This window comes from Rhinoderma darwinii, chromosome 1 (assembly GCF_050947455.1).
Source record: "Rhinoderma darwinii isolate aRhiDar2 chromosome 1, aRhiDar2.hap1, whole genome shotgun sequence".
NCBI lineage: Eukaryota > Metazoa > Chordata > Amphibia > Anura > Rhinodermatidae > Rhinoderma > Rhinoderma darwinii.
Window position 1 is genome coordinate 450,296,839 of NC_134687.1, and position 17,634 is coordinate 450,314,472.

Consider the following 17,634-nt stretch of genomic DNA (forward strand, 5'->3'; position numbering starts at 1 on the left):
TTTATTATCTTACCATTATATTGTTTATTGAACAACCGGTAATATATAAAAAATGGCCCCCCTTCTCACACATTCAGAAATTGTAATGGAGAAGGGTGCCAGGGCACAGTAAGCTCCATTTTCATTCCTTTGGCAAAGCTTCAGCAGGGATATAACATTTGAAATAAGGTGTTTTGCAACCTGATTTTTCATGGCATTAACAGAAATGGAATGCCCGATGACGGCATGTTCGTTTATTGGCGGTTGCCCCTTCAATTAAATTTCCCAGCCAAGTATACAGTGTCTCTTAAATACAATACTTTCTACAATATAAAATAAAGTAATCTTTTCCATAAAAATTCTAGGTAAATTCTGTGTAAAACTCCTTGTGAAGCATTAGGACACAATCTGCTCTTCGGAGAATTGTGGTTCCCATAAACCGGTGGCATCCATGCAAGGTTGTTGAATAATCACAGGCATCTCAAATAGATGGCAATATAATCTGTGAAGCCTCTGGAAATACTTTTCAAATGAGACAGTGAAGACAACAGAAATCCATGCGAACCAATAAACAGAGCAGTAGTTGCTAGTTCCCAATAATGGAACCAAATATTTTTTCGGTTACTATTCCAAAACTTAGAAGCGCTTCTGAGCTCGTTCTTCCTGTGAAAAATAAATAATTAAATACATCATTATGTACAATTTCCAAACCAGGGGCAGGACTACTAAACCTAACACTCAAACTTTCCTAGTAAGCAGACAAAACATCCAGCTTTTTATTGAAACCGATTTCACATTCATTGGAAAGTCAGCCTTTACTGTTGCATATAGCAAATATAAATACTACGATATTGAGTATTAGAGATTTTACATATTAATCTTTGCTTTTACATTGAGGACAGCTTATTTCTATTACTGCATGATATAAATATGTCATTACTGGGATAAAATTGGGTGGAACACTATATACGCAATATATAAAAGTGTCCTGAAAATGACTTTCCAGCCTGGAGGGAAATCTTTACCATCAAAAAAGACTGGTTCTGAACCGTTACCATTTTATTTCCCTAGTAATCTCACTACTCGGCTATTAGCTTGTAGTGTGATAGATCACTTTTATTCCATTTTTTTGGGGAGCTAAGGTGACCAAAAAATAGCAATTTGGGAGTTGTAATTTTTTTCTTTACGGTGTTCACTGAGAGGGTTAAATAACGTTACATTGTAATAGTTCGGACTTCAACGGATGTGGCGATACCAGTTATGTTAACTTTTTTTAACATTACTTTAGGGGAAAAAAATGCCAAAGGTTCTTTTAACTTATGTATTGCAGTATATCGGGATTCTTACAGGTTTCAATGAAGCTCTCATAGGAGTACAAAAAAATGCCTCCCTCATTCTAATGCTTTAGACACCTTTTCCTGGCTTGTAGCCAAAAATAGGGAGGGGGGCTGAGACTCCCTCCCACATTTACAGCAGCTGTGAGTCAGGTTGCTTTGCCTTATTCATCTTGCTGTAATTCCGGGAAGTGCTCCCTCTGGTGGCCAACATAGGAAAACATGTCAAATTATTATTTAATTTTTAATACTTTCCACCATGTGGGGGAAAAAAAAATAAAATACTGCAAAAATCGTAAAAAAATATAATAGAAATAAGTAACTTATTTTAAAAAAAAAAAACAACGTTTAATTCGGAACACATTCCCTTTAATGCTTCATGACGAATATATTCGTTATGGAGCAGCAGTACTTAATGCTCCATGACAAATATATTCGTCATGGCATCAAATCATCACCGTGTCTTCATGCATGGTGACAGAGCTGTGATGACAGCTGTCACAGGGAGCTGACAATCACCGCTGGCTGGCCTGGGACCAATGAGAGCAGTCCCGGGTCGGCGATTGCTCTGATTGGTCCGTGAATTTTCACGGACCAATCAGAGCAATGTCCTATTTAAATGAGGTGGCGATAGAACAGGGGCTGTAATCTCCAATGTCAGAGGCAGCACAGGAGTACAGCTTGCCGGCCCGGGAACAAAGAGAGGAGGCCCAGGTCGGCGATCGCTCCGATTGGTCCGTGAGCATTACGGACCAATCAGAGCATTATGCACTAATGTATATAGTGACAACTGTGATCGGCAACTGTCACAGACAGCTGCCAATCACAGCTTGAAAGCCCAGGACTAAACAGAAAAGTCTTGGGTTGGCAATTGCTCAGTTTGCTATGTGAGCATTCATAAACCAATTAGAGTACAGGGCAGGAGTTTGGGTTGGTGACATTACTCCCTCTGATCGCTTCATTTTTGTCAGAGAAGCGTTCCGAGAAAGTCATTGTCGCTCAGAGGTCCTGTCAGATTTTGTTACGGCCCTTTTACACTGGCCAATTATCGGGCAGACGAGCGTTCATGGAACGCTCGCTGCCGATAATTGCCCTGTGTAAACAGGGCAGCGATCAGCAGATGAACAAGTAAACACTCGTTCATCTGCGGTTCGAAAATATTATCATTGTCGGCAGCAAATCTCCCTGTGTAAAAAGGAAGACGCACTGCCGACATGATTATAATGTATTAAAAGAAATAATAAATTTGGTTGGTACCGTTGTACCATTATTTTTGTTGGTACGCCTACAGTTATTGTTGAGCCACAAGTACCACTTATTCACTAGTGATCCTTTTTTTCCTATCAACTCCCTCACTGACCAGCGACTTTCAATCACTGATCCAGTGAACCCCATTCCGCTTCTATTTTTTTTAAAGTGAAGATATTTTTTTCATTTTACTTTCCTTCGCTTCTGAGCCCTCCTATCGGCCCAAACTGCAGTTTATCAACCCAAATAGGGTATTGCCGCACTCAGGAGACATTGTGCAACAAAATGGGTACACATGTGGGACGGTTATAAATACTGCGGATTCTGGGTAATAAATATTTAGTTGTGTTTCTCTGGTAAAACCTTCTGTGTTAGAGAAAAAAATTTAATTTCTGCAAGAAAAATTTAATTTGCAAATTTAACCTCCACTTTGCTTAAAGTGTAGATAAACGTTTGACAAACTTCTCATATGTCATAGCGAGATGTCAGAAGTTTGGATTGGTGGGGGTCCGAGCACGGAGACCCTAATCGATCGCTAGAACGAAGCAGCTGAAGTGCTCGTGTGAGCGCGCAGCTGCTTCATGTCTGTTCGGCTTTTTCCAGTAAAGCCGATGTATCCGAGTACGGGCTCATAGACTTTATACTGAGTCAGTACACGATACATTTATTTCCGGAAAAAGCCGAATAGACACGAAGCGGCTGAGCGCTTCAGCTGCTTCGTACTAGAGATTGGTGGGGATCTCAGTGCTCGGACCCCCACCAATCCAAACTTCTGACATGTTAATATGACATGTCAGAAGTTTGTCAAACGTTTAGATACACTTTAAAGAGGCTCTGTCACCAGATTTTGCAACCCCTATCTCCTATTGCAGCAGATCGGCGCTGCAATGGAGATAAGAGTAACGTTTTTTTTTTTTTTTTTAAACGAGCATTTTTGGCCAAGTTATGACCATTTTTATATTTATGTAAATGAGGCTTTCTAAAGTACAACTGGGCGTGTTTAAAGTAAAAGTACAACTGGGCGTGTATTGTGTTCGTTACATCGGGGCGTTTTTACTTCTTTTACTAGCTGGGCGTTGTGTATAGAAGTATCATCCACTTCTCTTCAGAACGCCCAGCTTCTGGCAGTGCACGGACACAGTGTGTTCTCGAGAGATCACGCTGTGACGTCACTCACTTCCTGCCCCATGTCCTGCATCGTGTCGGACGAGCGAGGACACATCGGCACCAGAGGCTACATTTGATTCTGCAGCAGCATCGGCGTTTGCAGGTAAGTCGATGTAGCTACTTACCTGCAAACGCTGATGCTGCTGCAGAATCAACTGTAGCCTCTGGTGCCGATACGATGCAGGACCTGGGGCAGGAAGTGAGTGACGTCACAGCGTGATCTCTCGAGAACACGCTGTGTCCGTGCACTGTCAGAAGCTGGGCGTTGTGTAGAGAAGTGGATGATACTTCTATACACAACGCCCAGCTAGTAAAAGAAGTAAAAACGCCCCGATGTAACGAACACAATACACGCCCAGTTGTACTTTTACTTTAAACACGCCCAGTTGTACTTTTGCAAGTCTCATTTACATAAATATAAAAATGGTCATAACTTGGCCAAAAATGCTCGTTTTTAAAAAAAACAAAACGTTACTCTTATCTCCATTGCAGCGCTGATCTGCTGCAATAGGAGATAGGGGTTGCAAAATCTGGTGACAGAGCCTCTTTAATTCCTGTGAAACACCTAAAGGGTTCAGAAATGTTCGAAATGCTGTTTTGAATACTTTGAGGGGGCCAGTTTTTAAAATGGGGTGTTTTATAGGAGTTTCTAATAAGGCCTGTAAAGCCACTTCAGAACTGAACTGGTACGTGAAAAAAAAAAAAAAAAAGGCTTTTAAAATTTGCTCGAAAATAAGAGAAATTGCTGTTTATGTTCTAAGCCTTGTACATCCTAGAAAAATAAAAGAATGTTCAAAAAAACTAAGCCAAACTAAAAGTAGACATATGGGAAATGTTAACTAGTAACTATTTTGTGTGGTATAACCATCTGCCTTACAAGATGATACATTTAAATTCAGAAAAATGCTTTTTTTCCCAAATTTTCTCAAAATCTTCCTATTTCTCACAAATAAACACTGAATGTATCCAGCAAATTTTACCACTAACATATAGTCCAACGTGTCACGAGAAAACAATCTCAGAATCGCTTGGAACAATAAAGGCATTCCGAAGTTATTACCACATAAAATGACATGTCAGATTTAAAAAATGGGCTCTGTGCCTTAAGGCCCAAACTAGGCTGCGTCATTAAGGGGTTAAAGAGGTTGTCTCATGAGGACAATTCCTGTCCATATGCTATATTAGTATATATAATAGAGTTGGGGACCTCTCACTTGGTACCTCCTGTATGAGCTAGAGTAGCTCCATGGAGTCAAAGTGACCATGTAGAAAATGGCTGCCTATTCATTTGAATGCATACCATATAATACTACATTCAGTGGCTACACGTATCGATCAGCTAATCGCCAGGGCGATTTTGTTTTAAAGAAAGTTATCGAGTTGGTTCATTCACTGTAAAGGAGAGCGAGAGATAGTCACCTTAACAACCCTCTGTAGCTGTGAGAGCACCTCTTCATATTGCTGCTCAAACCGCCTGAGGTTTTCCCCCATCACCAGCTGCTTCTGTAGCTTTGGAACTCCAGCTTCATGCATCATTTTGAAATACCTCTGTTCCTGAAGGTGTAATATGTATCAGTAAGAAGACAAACATTTCGATCTTGCCATCTCTAATCCACACATAGCATGGGAATGTTTTACAGACCTGTATTCTCAGCAGCATTGTGAACGCTAGACCAGATGTCCCTCCTCGGGCTGTCCTTCCCACCCTACAATTGTAAGAACACTCAGATTTTACCTATAAATGAAGGACTGCCCCAGCAACTGGTTTTCACTTTATCAACACAATGAAAGTGTATCCCCGAAATCATGCAGAAATTCATGAGGTGTATTTGTTAGAAACATTACATTAGTTACTATACACACCTAACATTACATACCTGTGAACATATACTCTGATGTACTGTGGAGCATCATAGTTTATCACACATTTCACTCCTGTGATGTCGATCCCTCTTGCAGTGGCATCTGTGCTTATCAGCCTGTATGACATGAGAAGAGCAGGTATATTAAATAAACCCTACATAATTATTTTCCCTCTTAGACCACATTTAGATGGCCAAAGTACAGCTCTGTACAGACGGCTTATGCTTTGTGCCACAAAATAGGATCGGATTCTGTCAGGACAAAGCAGGGAACCTTTCTTAAACAAAAATGATGGAGCGTTGTTCAGACATGATCCGATCCTGCTCTAGGTACTAAATATACGGTTTCTGTACGAAGGTGAACTATGGCCATCTGAATGCGGCCTTAAAGACAACCCCATGTAAACAGAAGCTGGGCCGGTCTGGAGTTTCTAACCCCTGGAGATCAGCTGTTATTGCAAGGGAAAGCTGCGTTCAGCCATACATTTCATACAATTAAATTGATAGCTGAATATGTAATACATGGAAGGGCTGGTTCTGCTAGCGCAAGCAGACCCCCTCTCCCGCCCAGATGTTCACATGCCGTAATAGGTTGAATAGAAAGCAGCTTTTATCACAAGAAAACTCCTTTAGGTCTCCTTCAAACTAGGGATGCACGATGCATCGAAACGTCCATACGGTTTCGATGCCGTGCACCGTCAAACGGCTTGATAACGTTCTTTCATGTATTTCGATACTAAGCTGTGCGGCCGCACAGCTTAACATTGTAACACATGAATGTATGAGAGCGGGGCTGCAGCTGTGTAATATAGCCATTGCCCCGCTCCTAAGCACGCCGTCAGGATGATGTGATGTGGCTAGCGCTGCACTAATAATTGCTGGCACTGAAGACAGAACATGGCGGGCGCACTGCAAAACACCCCCATGTTCTGTCTTCAGTGCCTGCGTCGCCGCTCATTAGAGCAATGCCGGCCGCATCACCTCATGCTGACCGCGCAGGCACTTGTTGTCAGGAGCGGGGCAATCGCTGTATTACAAAGCTGCAGCCCAGCTCTAACGGCGGAGATGAGAGAAACCTCTCATCTCCGCCGCTATTCCCCTGAATGCTGCGATCAAAGCTGACTGCAGCATTCAAGGGGAAAATGAGAAGGGAGGGATGCCCCTTGGATTGCGTCACGGGGAATCCCTGTGACACGATTGAGGGACATACCATATATGGGCAGACAGCCCAGGGTCCATTGAAGGACCCCAGGCCGGTCTTCCTATATTTCCTGTTAGGGCATAGTTAGGTATGTCCTAACAACTGCCTGTGTACTATCCGTTCACAGGCTAATGTACTGGCATATAGATGTATGTCAGTATATTAAAGTTTAAAAATAAAGTAAAAACATAAAGTAATGTTAAACACAAAAAAAAAAAAATACACATTCACCTTTTTTACAATAAACATTAAAATAAGTCCCAATACATAAAATATACACATATTTGGTATTGACGCGGCCATAATAACCTGCACAACAATTATTTTGCGTCATTTATGATGTGTACGCTGTAAAAAAATAAAATAAAAACTGCTTTCTTTCACTTATTGTGAGGCACGAGGTGTGATGAATTTAACCTCCATGTGCCTCACATTAATAGTAATTAACCCCATCATGTACCTCACACATTAACCCATTATGACTGAGGAACAGGTTGGGGTTAATTACTATTAATGTGAGGCACATTCAAAATATATCACACGTCGCGCCTCACATCAGAAAACGGAAGAATTTTTTTTCTTTTTGTATTACTGTTGGCAAAGTATAATTTTGGTATCGAAATCGCAATACTACATGCAGTATCGGTATCGAAGTCCAAATTCTGGTATCGTGACATCCCTACTTCAACACACACTTTTTTTTACAATTTTTAAGCACAAAAACTTGTAAAAAGAAAAAACGCCACAAATTTTTAACATTCACTTCTATGGGAGTTAGGGAAATAGCGTAGCACAGCGATCACAACAGTTTCCGTACTCCCGGCCACCTCTGCACTGAGACTTCTTCTGGATGTGATACTGTGAATATGCAATAAATGTCTGAATACCCCTTTAAATGATACAATATGCATATAAAAGGATTCCCCCTCCAATCTGTAAAATAATGTATGTTATTCACAAGACAGGGCAAGAGAGAAGCATGACCAAGGTTTCAACTGGTGCTAGTTGGGCAAAGCATATACATTCCAAACAAAACAGATTTTTTAAATTTTGCCTTAACCACTTGCCCTTAGACTATAAACGTCCGTGCGGTCCGCAATTAACTCTGCAAGGACTTGCCAGAACGTCCTACAGAGTTAGCAGGTTTGCCGCTCCCCAGCGGCATTTAGCTTTGTGATTCAGCGGTCTCTAGACAGCTGTAACACAGAGCTTCAACCGGAGACCACTCAGAGTTGTCTCCGGTCATGTGATCGTTATGACAGACTGTCACAGCGATCACATTTCTCCGCCGATGGTCAGGAGCTCTATGATACAGCGGTCTAGAGACAGCTATATCACAGAGCTTCATCCAGAGACAATGGATTGTGGTCTCTGGTCAGGTGATCGCGGTGACAGACTGCCAGAGACGGAGAACAATAATGTAATGTTAAAAAAAAAAAATTTTTCCCCCCTAAAAACATTTTTGCAATAAGTAAATTTGTCTGTATCTGCTACACGGCGACTTTGGCCATGCGCGACGCAGGTCGCCTGGCCAAAGATCGCGGTCCCATAGCCTACATTGCAAGTAATAAAAGGTAATGTGGTTGTGTCGCAACGCACAAGTTGCCGCGACGTGACAGTTGCAAGAAATCCAAACTGTCGTGTCGCTGTTACTTGCAGGTCGCAACGCTACCACATTGACTTTCATTAGTTGCAGAGCAGGCTATGGGACATACTGATCTTTAGCCGAGCAAACTGTGTCGTGGCCAAAGTCACCGTGTAACCCCAGCCTAAGGCCATGTTCAAACGGAGTATTTTGCATGCAGGTAAAAAAAAAATCTGCCTCAAAACTCCTTCAGGAATTTTGAGGCAGATTTTGACCTGCCTGCACTTATTTGCCACGAAAAATGCTTTTTCTGCCTCCCAGCCGCCCTGGAAAAAACGAAACGATTTTGACACTTCAAAATCAGTGCCAAAAAACCCAGTGTGAACTGGGCCTTCGGGTGACGTTAGAAGTGTTGGATTCACTGCAGATTTTACCTGCGGATCTGTGCAGATAAAGTCTGCAGCGGATTACAGTACAAGGAAAGTAATTGAGATTTTACAAATCTCATCCACATGCTGCAGATATTTTACACTGCAGGTTTTCAAATCTGTGATATGTTGTTAAATTAATACTTGGGGGGGGGGGGGGGTTAATTTCCATAAAAGAGTAATTTTGGTTGTATCAAAGGGGCTTTTCAGTCCACAAAAATGTATGGCCTATCCTCAGGATAAGCCATCAGTATCTGATCGGTGGGGGCCCGATTCCCGGCACCCCCGCCAATTAGCTGTTTTGAAGGGGCCGCAGCGCTTATACGAGAGCTGCTTCCCCTTCATTTCCTTTACTGCTCACACTGTGAATCGCGGACACACTTGTAGCGGTGGTTCACAGTATTACAGTATACACTTCAATGGGAGAGGGCTGTAATACTGTGAACCGCCGCTGCAAGTGTGTCCGTGATTCACAGTGTGAGCAGTAAAGGAAATGGAGGGGAAGCAGCGCTCGTATAAGCACTGTGGCCCCTTTAAAGCAGATGATCGGTGGGGGTGCCGGGAGTTGGACCCCGATCGATCAGATATTGATGGCTTATCCGGAGGATAGGCCATCAAGTTTTGTGGACTGGAGACGTCACAACATCTGTAATGGACGTACGGTGTCAGCGAACCATCTTTGGAAAATTGCTCTCTAAAAGCCAGCTTGCGCACCATTCTTTGTAAGCTTGTAAGAAATGCACACATATTTGGTATTGCTGAAGTCGGCAAAAGTTGCCAAATATGTATTCAGGTGAGTTTACCCAGTGGCATGCACCAGATGTCAAAAAACATCACCTAAAATCACATACTCATATTTTTTTTTTCAATTTTTCCTTCCATATTTAAAAAATTGCTTACTCACACTATGTGGCGCCGTGTTTGTTTCTTCATTTCATATATTTAAAAAAAGGTCAAATCTATCCATTCTTTTTTTTCCACAATATGGGATCCCAATATGTTCTGAGAAAATCAAGACCAAATATATGTAGGTGGGAAAAATAATAGAACAACAATTTGCTTTTAAATTGGCACATGGCTAAAACTTGAAAATGGGCCCGGTCAGGAATGGGGGTAAAGATTCTTGTCAGGAAGGGGTTAACTGTAATGTAATATGTTATTGTTTGTAGAAGAAAAGGGGGATGGATCCAGCGCTATGGTGGTTAAAAAGAATCTTTTTCTAAGTTTTAATTATCTTCGTTAAAAATAGGATCGGTAGCATGATAATGATGATGTCCTGAAATGCTGAGAGAGTGGAGTGAAGGTAGATAGCCTACGCGTTTCGAACGCTGCCTGCGTTCTTATTCATGGCTTGAGGTCTCACCTCAAGCCATGAATAAGAACGCAGGCAGCATTCGAAACGCGTAGGCTATCTACCTTCACTCCACTCTCTCAGCATTTCAGGACATCATCATTATCATGCTACCGATCCTATTTTTAACGAAGATAATTAAAACTTAGAAAAAGATTCTTTTTAACCACCATAGCGCTGGATCCATCCCCCTTTTCTTCTACAAACAATCAACCAGTCGTGTGTCGTCACGAGGACCCGTGCGCAAGGACTACAAAGCTTAAGTCCAGTCAAAAGGTGAGCTGGAGGCATCTCTCTATTTTCTGTAATATGTTATTGTTGCAGTCATGAAGTGCATAAGAGAGTGTGTACTATGGTCTCCTTCTCTACTGCCCAACAGCTTCATGGTGCTTTTTATTTACGTCTCTAAAAAAATTAGAGTACCATTATGTTTTCTATTTGCAGCCTTTATGGGGTTTTTCTGGTTTTCTGCTTCTCTGTAAATAAATCTTAATCACTAAAAAGAAAAGTTCTGCAACTTTCTAATATACGTGCATATTTATACGGTGAGAAAAACGTTGACATTTTAAGCTTGCAGCCTTGTGAATTTTAAAATGACTGTTTAGGCTGTGTGACGGAGCCTCGGTCGCAGATCCGATCAAAAATGCTGCACTATTTTGTCCGGTAATACTATGGACACCATGACAGTATACCGATGAATTAAAAAGTCAATGGCTTCTGTACAGCGCTGTTGTGTGGATCATGCAACAGATTTTCGTTGTTTTGCTCCTATGAGCAGAACAATGGAAAGACTGAACGCAGATATGAGCAAAGGTTAATAGTTAGGCCCTGTTCAGAGTTTTTTGATGCGGAAACATTGTTGGAAACCACGCTAAAAACATCCAAAAACGCCTCCCATAGATTTCAATGGGAGGCGGAGGTGTTTTTTTCGCCACAAGCGTGAAAAAAAACCAACATGACCTATCTTGAAGTGTTTTCCGCCTGAAAAACCCCATTGAAAATCAACGAGAGCATTGCATGCTGAAGAAAGAGGTTAAAAAAGACGCCTCCAAAATCGCGGAAAAAAGTGTGGTGCAAAACCGGTTAAAAAAAAAAAACCGGAGCTGACTTTTCCAGGCCCTGCAAAAAAACTCTGTGTGAACCAGGCCTTAGTGTTGACAGATGCAGGTTGCTACAATATATCAGTCGAGTCAGTCTGAGCCAAACACAGCAGCAGCACAAATCTCTACTGCCTTGAACACCATGTGGACCTCTGTAATATTCTCCCTGTGAGAGCAGAGCTAGGTCAAAAGAAGTTTCTAGCAGTATTGAACTTGGGGACGAGTGAGTTGGGGGCTTCTAATACCTCGGAATAGTAAGCATTAATGGGGTTATGGGGTTGTCCAAGGGTTTTACATTTTGTTGCAGAAGTGCAGGGGAGGATATAAAATAAAAAACTAACACTTTTTCCAGCCCCCCACGACCCCCCTTTTCTTCATGGTCATGGAATAGAACTGCTGAGGCTAGCGATTGGTTGCAGCGACAAGTGAACGATGAACGACATGTGACCGCAGTGAAAGCTTCCGGGACCGGAGCGGCAGCTAACAGGGTGTCAGCACTGGAGCAGCCTTTAAAAGGGCGAGTACATGTTAGTTTATTATTTTATACTCTCCCCTGCCCTCCTGCAAAGTGTAAATTTATTATGGAGTTCAATGAGGGTTGTATAAATCCTGATGTGTATTTTACAAAGAATCCATGCCTAAATCCTCAGCAAATCCTGAACGGGTGAACACAGCCTTATGCAGTGCGCTCCCTCTAGTAGAAGCTGCAGGCACAGAGACTTCTATTACTTTTTGCTGCGTAAATGGACGCTGTGAATTTGGAGATCTCGGTCAGAAAAATAGAGCTCCAATTCCTATGAAAATGTATGGCCCTATTTAGATTAAATAAAATTTAATTATAGGTAAAATTATTTAAAATGGACAAAATCTCTGTATCCCAGTATGGTGCCTTTATAGAGCATTGTATTATGGAGAGATTCTCACCTAGAATCAATGCTTCTAGGGAAGAATACCTTCGTAACATAGCGTCCGATGTAACACATCTGTCAAACCTGTAGGCTGTACAGAGCCGTAATACAGCGCCGTGCATTAGATCTAATATGTAGGAATTACTAAAGAAAAATTGTTCAATCGGTCTACAACTATTTTAGAAAATGTGACACTTAATACATGTCCCACGTGTAGGATTTCAGACATTTGACATTTTGTCCAGGTCTTATCCTTTTAGTCAGAACTGAAACAATAAGAAACAGGTTGTACCAATGACACTGTTGATGCCCAAGAACGGCATTGTAAAGAATGCAAAAATATCAAGTCCCCCTTAATCACAATCATATTACAACTCACAGCTGGAGCTTTCCTTGCTCAAATTCCTTTAGGGTCTTCTTCCTCTCCCCAGGACTAAGACGAGAGGAGAACTCTGCAACATTAATTCCTCCAAAAAGTTTTATGAGCAGGAACAGGCTGTAAAATACAAAGGATTACACAGTAAGTGCATTTAATGTAAAACGTGATAAATAAGCATTTAAAATAAGTCTCACTGAACACAGCATTAAATCGTGATCCTGGGACTGGTTAAATGTCAACACATTCCAAAATGGAATGTACGTATAGATATGTAGGATTTTGTCCGCAATTACAGACCCATTCATTTCTATGGCCGACGGACGCCGTCCCGTATATTTACGGGAAGGTGTCCGTGCCGAAGAAAGGCTCCGCAAAAGATAGGACATGTTCTATTTTTTGCTTTTTACGGACCACGCTCCCATACTTTATATAGGAGCACGGCTCGCAAATGCGGATGGCTGTCCATGCCCGTAATCACGGACTGTTATTACGGGCACGGTCGTGTGCATGGGGCCTAAGCAGGCACCTTTCTATAGTGGCAAAGATTCAACAATTTTCAGCTAATTGTGACAGTCAACTAAGATGGTCTAAACACGTAAAGACTCGCAGACGACTACTATAAATAGGAGTAATTGTAATTTAGATCGGAATATCAGCAAATTGCTGTGTGTAAATGCAATTGCTCGATGGTATTGCAATCAAAGAGACTGTCCAGTAGCGTGCACAATTTTGTCGCCTCTTTACAATCGCAATATATCGAATAAACCCCACATGTATAGACATGTACACTTCTTTCAGGATCAGGAGTCAATCAAGCGGTCGAATCACTGAAGCTTAAAAATCTAAGCATGTATGCTCTTGTTCACACAGTCCATTTTGCCAAAACCTGGAGTTGATCCTGAATAAAAAGGTAAAGCTACTGCTCCTCTTTTCTGGTGAAAAAAACAAACCAGAACAGCACTGTGAGCGCTTAGCAGTAAAGAATAATTATTCATACTTAAGGGTAAGGCCCCACGTAGCGGCATTGTCGCCGGCACCCTGTACGGGTGTTAAGTTGTCCATTAATGGCTGCACGTTGTCGATGGTAACCTTCAAAATTGTGCGGCCATTAATGAATACACTCTTTATGGCCGCATGATTTTTCAGGTTTTAACAAGCAGCCATTAACGAGCAATTTGACAGTCGCATCAAATGTCAACGCCGCTCCGTGAGCCCTTACACGTCAGGATTTACAACACGCACTGGAAAGCCAGTACTTATTTCTGTAGACTATGTGAAATGGTTGCAGAGTGATCCTTGTGTGCAGGCCTTAGTTGTCTAAAACAGAAAAAAAATTGTTGTCTTTATCATCACTCAGGCTATTAATACTGTTCACTTAGTGCAGTTTTTGCCTTTATTTATTTTTTTTACTATGTTTTGGTGCTTTCTGTAGAACTCAAAAAAAACCTTGTAACGACAATCATCTGCCTTTACGTCCAGAGGTCGTCGCTTACCGGTGTGAAGCCTCTCTGGAGTTGGTGAAGCAGAGTACACGGGAGAAGCGTAGGGTGTGTAAGAAGTGAAGGAGGATGAGAGGCTTGGAGTTGAGGTTGCATGGAATATAGTAGTGCTGTAAGACATAAATAACAGTCATTTCTTACAACACAGAACATTTTCTATATATATATATATATATATATATATATATATATATATATATATATATATATATATATAGAACAATACAAGAATATTTTATCGTCATCATCAAAAGCCGCTCACCGTAAGCCCCTCAGGGAGGGAGAAGCTTTCAGAAATGGGGGGCTCAGTTTCATCTCCAGTGGCCTTTGAATTTGGCTGCTTGTATATAGATGTAAAGAGACGTGGCTGGTACAAGCCCAGCTTCTGAAGTTTCTCTGGATTGTGCGTCAGGGTAGCAGAGAAAAGCAGTTTCTGCAAGGGGATCTGGAGCTGGCCATAACTGTAGGGTAAAGTGGTAAGTGAGAAAGTTCAATGCATGAATATTTCCAAGGATAGAAACAAGCGTATGAGGTACTATTAGGGTTTAAGCAAACGTATAGAACAGAGGTTAGTTACTTTAACGCAGTTGGCACTCCTGGCATCTTGCGTGCAAAAAGCATTCCATGATCACGTGATTCCAACTTATACACAGCACTGATAACTTGAGGTAGCCAGTCTTGACTCATAGTGTCAATCATTCGATCTGCCTCATCAATAACCTGCAAGATGAAGAAGATGCAGCTCAATATACAAAATAAGTCAAATCCAACATACAAGTTTTTGTAGCTTAGTGAAGCGTACCAGAAATCGCAGGTGCCTCAAGGTGAATCCTTCTGTCTTCTGAATGTGATCAACAAGTCTACCTGGAGTGCATACAAGAATGTCAGCCAAACTGCAGAACCCAAAGATCCTATGGTAAAAAGTAGAACAATGTAAGCATTACACAAATACAGTTGTCTAAACGTAAAAGAATACTGTGGGTAAAAACGAAGAGGTCAGTTATACGGGTATACCAACAAGTGGCAATTATGGCATAGCCATTGGCGGATAGGAAATTGGATGAAAAATAGGTGCCCATCTTCTGAGACCCCACCTCTCGGCGAAAGCAGGCTTGGCTGTTTACATGACTATCAGGTGCGCTGCAAGCTAGTTTCTTCTTGTCCATTGGGTATGACGAGACCCCTGTCCTTGGAAGAAGTGATGACGTCAGCATTCCAAAATAGCTAATCTTTTTATTGCCCCATAGTACAAAGACCAGCAACGTTTCAGCTCTAAGTTAGTCTTTTTCAAGCTATATCACTCATAGCTGGAACGTTGCTGGTGTCTGTACTATGGGACAATAAAAAGATTAGCTTCTTTTGGAAAGCGGACGTCATTCCCTTCTTCCTGTGAATACTTGAGTGAGCTGGCCCACAGAGACGCCTTATTTAAATATGCCTTTAAATAATTGATTTAAAAAAAAACAAAAAAAAAAAAAACTTACATTTTAGTTACCAGAGTTTCCTGCTCTTTAGAAAAAGATTTATGTCCAGCTATCAGGACAACCTTCAGACCTGTACCATCTGCATAGATATTAAAAACCTTGCAGACCTGATAGGAGAGAAGTAAAAAAAATAATAATAGACAAATGAATAACTAATCCAGAGAGATGGCAGAAGGATAACGGGGAATTTACGAAGACTGGCGTTTCAAAATGTACCTGTCCTTTCAGGTGACTTTTGAGAATAAGCTGTTATATGTGTGTACATGAGGAATAACTATTTCTGACCATTATATGACTTGTATATGCCATTTGTTAAGCAGTTTTTCCCTCTGTAGGCTCGCGCTCAAATTGTTAGTTTTCCCTGTGCTAGGGGGCGGGAAGACACTGTCCGAACGGAGGATTTTGCAGGAAGAAAAAAATCTGCCTCAAAATTCCATCAGGAATTTTGAGGAAGATTTTGACCTGCCTGCAATTTCTTGCTGCGTTATTTACGTTGTTTTTCACCCGCAGCTATCGAGAGCCGCAGGCAAAAAACTCCGCGAGAAACGCTTTTTGTGCTTCCCATTGATTTCAATGGGAGGTCAGAGGTTGAGCTGTAGCAAGAAATAACATGCCACTTTTTTTCCCTGCGAGCAGCTAAAAGCTGCAGCGGAAAAAAAAGCACCTCTGCCTACCATTGAAATCAATGGGAGGCGGTCTCAGTAGTTTTTTGGCACGGATGCCGACGTGGCTTCTGCGTCACAATCAGCACCAAAAACCCTCAGAAGCAGCAGCATGAAGGACATTACACAGCAGTACTGAGCAGTGTAGCTGAGCTGCAGTGTGAATTGGGGTGAGCTAGAACTCTTACTAAACACTTCTGCAGCAGCATGTGTGCCTCTCTCTCTGCTCTCCTCCAACCCCTACCCTCTCCATAGACTTCTATGTGCAGCAAGTAACTCGATCCCTCAGTGAGCTGATAATTCCTTGATTTTAACAGTGAACTATGAGTAAATGATCATTGCAAGAAGAAGGGAATTATTCCCTTGTTCTGCTCCTCTGACCGAGCAGAACAACGGAACACACCAACGCAGGTGTAAACCCAGCCCAAAATGCGCTAAATATATCAAGAAGCACACATATTTTAATAGACTTTGCGCACCTTGGGCTGTCCATGTGCCACAAACTAAAATCTGCACCCAGCCCTCCTGCTAAGCTCGCTTTTTTACAAAAGTGTGACGAAATGTGCATCTTTTTTTTTCCAACAGAAGACTGCTGCAAATCGCATAATAATTCTCTTCCCATGTGAGGGTTATTATTGAGGACCATAATCTGTTAACAGGATATTTAGTTACCTGTTGTGCAAGTTCCTTGGTGGGCAGCACTACAAGAGCTCGAACTTCGCATAGAACACGTTTTGTCAAGGCCTGTGGGCAGAAAGCAATACTTCGATTATTAGCTTAATAAAAGGTATTGTCTCATGAAGACAACCCCTTTGTAACTGGAAGCTGGTGGGTGATCCATTCGCCATGGATCCAACTTCTGTGACCAGACAAAGACCAATGTTCGGAACATGTAAAAATGCCCAAATGGGGTATATAAACAGGCGTTGTCATCATGAGACAACCACTTCAATAAAATTCAGCAGACCAAAAACTGATTTTGCCAAACTGACCTGTATTATTGGAAGAACAAATGCCAAAGTCTTCCCACTTCCAGTAGGTGCAGAAACACAAATGTCACTTGGGCGGTATCCTCCTCTGCCCACAAGAAAACCATCGGCACAGCTGTCCAAAATAGCTGGGATGACTTCAGCTTGAACTAAACATGTTAAAAAAAAGTTAATATATATATATTTTTTAACAAATGGACATTACTCTTATCTAATACAATCTATTTTATTGCCAGTCATTTTGAAGACGACCTGTCCCTAGGTTATAGAAAGTGAACCAGCAGTCTCGCCTTACTACCGCTGTCTCCTCGACTCCAGCTGTGTTTTGGCACCAAATATGGTAATGAATCACTTACTAGTCAAGGGGGCGTCAACCCCAGCGATTCTTCTGAGGTGGAGCTACCTCACAGCCTCGGACACTGATCTCGGGAGGCTCGCTGTGAGAGGCTGGAGGGAAG

The 17,634-nt window shown here is 41.7% G+C and overlaps 1 protein-coding gene across 2 annotated transcripts in view; it reads right to left on the reverse strand.

Annotated features, from left to right (window-relative positions):
* The window catches only part of DDX51 (DEAD-box helicase 51), a 21,648-nt gene continuing 4,014 nt past the window's right edge, over nt 1-17,634 (reverse strand). The window contains exons 4-15 of one of the 2 annotated variants that reach the window (XM_075832103.1): nt 17,180-17,325; nt 16,860-16,931; nt 15,526-15,632; nt 14,844-14,952; nt 14,619-14,761; nt 14,304-14,502; nt 14,036-14,151; nt 12,543-12,659; nt 5,606-5,707; nt 5,371-5,434; nt 5,148-5,282; nt 1-642 (exon numbers count right to left, since the gene is read on the reverse strand). In XM_075832103.1, coding sequence (XP_075688218.1) covers nt 616-642; nt 5,148-5,282; nt 5,371-5,434; nt 5,606-5,707; nt 12,543-12,659; nt 14,036-14,151; nt 14,304-14,502; nt 14,619-14,761; nt 14,844-14,952; nt 15,526-15,632; nt 16,860-16,931; nt 17,180-17,325 — 1,337 coding nt within the window. In that variant the 3' untranslated portion in view covers nt 1-615. Of the gene's footprint in view, nt 643-5,147; nt 5,283-5,370; nt 5,435-5,605; nt 5,708-9,708; nt 9,807-12,542; nt 12,660-14,035; nt 14,152-14,303; nt 14,503-14,618; nt 14,762-14,843; nt 14,953-15,525; nt 15,633-16,859; nt 16,932-17,179; nt 17,326-17,634 lie in introns of those variants that run through there. The other variant, XR_012849795.1, reaches the window with a different exon arrangement.